At 41.2% G+C, this 2,970-nt stretch overlaps 1 protein-coding gene across 1 annotated transcript; it reads left to right on the top strand.

Annotated features, from left to right (window-relative positions):
• Positions 1-1,015: 1,015 nt before the first annotated feature.
• Positions 1,016-2,970, top strand: LOC108756564 (protein MIS12 homolog). Its single transcript, XM_018500461.1, has 4 exons — positions 1,016-1,393; positions 2,146-2,315; positions 2,457-2,594; positions 2,694-2,970. Exons 1-4 carry the CDS (start codon positions 1,297-1,299, stop codon positions 2,952-2,954), a joined length of 666 nt encoding a protein of 221 aa, XP_018355963.1. The 5' UTR covers positions 1,016-1,296; the 3' UTR covers positions 2,955-2,970.

Below are 2,970 nucleotides of genomic sequence, written 5' to 3' on the forward strand. Positions count from 1 at the left end.
ATTACGTGATTAGCAGCCAATCATGAATTATTGCGTGTATTAAAAATGGCTGATTGGTGGATTTTATAGTCCGTCTTATAAACAACGCCATTTTTAATACTTTTTCTAGTATTTTTTAGTACTTTTGCGATGCTGACATAAAGCCCCGATCCTCATACGGGCAACAGCGCTTCGATGCCAAACGCTGATTGGTGAAAAGTCGATTGTGGAGGTAAAATTTACCTCCATCATCCGTTTTTCACTAATCAGCGTTTGGTGATCAAAGCGCTTGTCTGCATAAGGATTCAGGCTAAAGGTGCCTTTTCATACTGACGCTCGACGCTCATTTTCAGCGTCAGAATAAGTCACGTAATCAAAATTGACGTTTGACATTCATCAATTTCTATCACGTGACTTATTTTGACGTCGAAAATGAGCGTCGAGCGTCGACATGAAAAGACGCCTTTATGTGTTAGCCCGGATCGTCATACGGACAACAGCGCTTTAACACAGAGCGCTGATTGGTGAAAAGTCGGTCGTGGCAGTAAAATTGACCCCCATTGTCCGTTTTCCACCAATCAGCGTTCGATGTTAAAGCGCTGTTGCCTATATAAGAATCCGGGCTTATGCAAGAGTCTGTGCTCCTCATTTTAAGCCCAATGTTCACGATGCTAGAAATCGTTCGAGATCTCGGACAGAGAAAAAAATAACAAATCACATTTGAACAATTTAATCAGATACGACTATTGCGATTGGTCAAATTCTTTTTTCATCTCGAGGTCTCGATGGACCGATTTCTAGCATCTTGGACAAAAGGCTTAACTGCATAAACCTCATCATTGGATAAAATGCATTTCTGTCAAAGTCATTTATCGACACAGCACTCCTCGTGACCGATCGAAATTCATGATAAATTACATTCGAATTTAAAAGACATCCGTCGTCCGAGGCGGCGCTACCGGAAAAGGATTCTCTTTGATCCGTGATTGGGATTGGGGGCCGTTCGGGGCCGTTGTCAGCGTGCCCTACTGCGCCATCGCATCTCGCATCGCGCGGCTTGTCAATTGGCGAACATGGCGGGACGGGACAAAGGACGCGTTCGCACGCAGGGCAAGCGGAGGGATCAGGAGGGACGCCATATTCATTTGTCAACGGACGTCAAGGTGCTCTCGTGCGAGAGAAATCGGGAACGAGCAGCCGCTTGGCGCCAGTCGCCGGATAGAAGTTGGAAGTCTGAAGATATCGAGGACCTTCACCGGTTTGAAAGTACAAGATTCTCGTCTCATCTCGTTTGGTCCGTTCAGTCTCGTCTTCATCATGGAGAGCGACGCCGCTTCCGAGTTACGGGAGCGTAAACGCGAGGAATACGAGATGCAGCTGTTCGGCTTCCATTCTCGAGTCGTATACGCGACTAGTAAGTCGCCGTCTGCATTTTAAATTTCGATGTGCAACGCTTTTTCAGATCGCACTTTTCGAACGTTGGACGGACAGGAATTCCGGCGGGGGCACCGACCGTTAGGCGTTACGGCGAGCCCCACGTCTGCGTCAAAATCTCGTTGCCGCTGGACGGGTGTACTCTGGTTTCATGTGGCATTCGATCATGACTAGAGTCACACTCGTCCAGCGACCGAGACGCTTTCGACGGATTTTTTGCTTTTTTGCTTTTTTTTTGCGTTGGGGGGGGAGGAGGAGGACGCTAACACAAAATCTTGCTTTCTTAAACATGTCGATCGACGAAGACGCTTTGCCGATGAGAAGCGTCGCCTCCCGTTAAACACATCCTTTATCTCACCAACTTCTTTTTAGTCTTAATGCTTGTACAATTTTGGTTTTTTATTTTTGATTTTTTTCTGCTTTCGTGAATCATTAAATTGTATTATACAACTGTAAATGCTGTATAATTCCTTACATTTGGAAAATTACTGAAAGGAGAGAAGCAAAATATCAATCCTTAATCCTACTTGAAAAAAAAAAAGATTAAAAATATGATAATAGCTTAGATATAAATCTAATTTCAGATTATTATTTTGTTCACTTTATGAGAATAAGAATACTATTGTGAACATTCTTGTATGATCATTAGTCTAACTACATGTTTCTAATTTACGAAAAATTATGCATGCCTGCTCATGGTAATCTTGTTACTTTCTCTTTGGTTTGTTATAGTCGAGAATATTGTGATAGAAAGGATACAGTCTAGGAGCAGAAAGTTGTGTGAAACATTGGAAAAAATGTGTAAGTCAGACTCCGATAATTTGGCCACGCTAAAGGCAAACGAGGAAAACCTTGTAAAGGCGTACCATGCAGCTTCTGTGCCTCATTTGAAAAACATAGAGGTAATTATTTTTGAACTAAACAATCTATATTCACTTATAATTAATTACATTATGTCTATTTTTGTATCTAAAATATATCTGTTAAAACTTTATAATAAGAATTGTACATATGACATTAATCGCTTATTTTATTCTGATCAGAATATTGTGAGAAAATTCGTTGCTGTACCCGACAATGTTCTGGCGAATGAGGATAAACTTCAAGAGGTACAATACACAGAAGCGGAGTTTGAGAGCATACGTGGAAAACTAGAAGAATTCCAGCAGAGAGCAAGACGAGTACATATCATGATTTTAATTATCACTAAAAAAAATATCTTCGCTATATGTAAATGCCGCGGCATTTAAGCATTATATAACTCTCACGGTTTCTTTCAGGCGGCTGTGTTGAATGCGACATTGAAGGAGGAATTACGGCTCATAGAACAATTTTCGATTTGTGCGGATAATACCGATAGGCTGAGTCATATAATTGAAAGCGGCATTGCATGCCCAGATATCAGTGATAAAATTTATGAATTAGTCAATTATTATGAACAATTCAGGACGTACCTCGGTCGGGCACCTATATCGCAAAAGTCGCTCTACAATATGAAAGATGATACTAAATATATAGACTGCGATATGGATGCCATATAATTGTAGAAAGGAAGAA

This window comes from Trachymyrmex septentrionalis, unplaced genomic scaffold (assembly GCF_001594115.1).
Source record: "Trachymyrmex septentrionalis isolate Tsep2-gDNA-1 unplaced genomic scaffold, Tsep1.0 scaffold128, whole genome shotgun sequence".
Taxonomy (NCBI): Eukaryota; Metazoa; Arthropoda; class Insecta; order Hymenoptera; family Formicidae; genus Trachymyrmex; species Trachymyrmex septentrionalis.

What these genes read in the sequence shown, in the direction of transcription:
- LOC108756564 (XM_018500461.1), top strand. Translation starts at nt 1,297, where the DNA reads ATGGAGAGCGACGCCGCTTCCGAGTTACGGGAGCGTAAACGCGAGGAA. An exon ending in TCGAGTCGTATACGCGACTA is followed by an intron (nt 1,394 to 2,145) that starts GTAAGTCGCCGT and finishes GGTTTGTTATAG; the next exon opens with TCGAGAATATTGTGATAGAA. An exon ending in TCCAGCAGAGAGCAAGACGA is followed by an intron (nt 2,595 to 2,693) that starts GTACATATCATG and finishes GGTTTCTTTCAG; the next exon opens with GCGGCTGTGTTGAATGCGAC.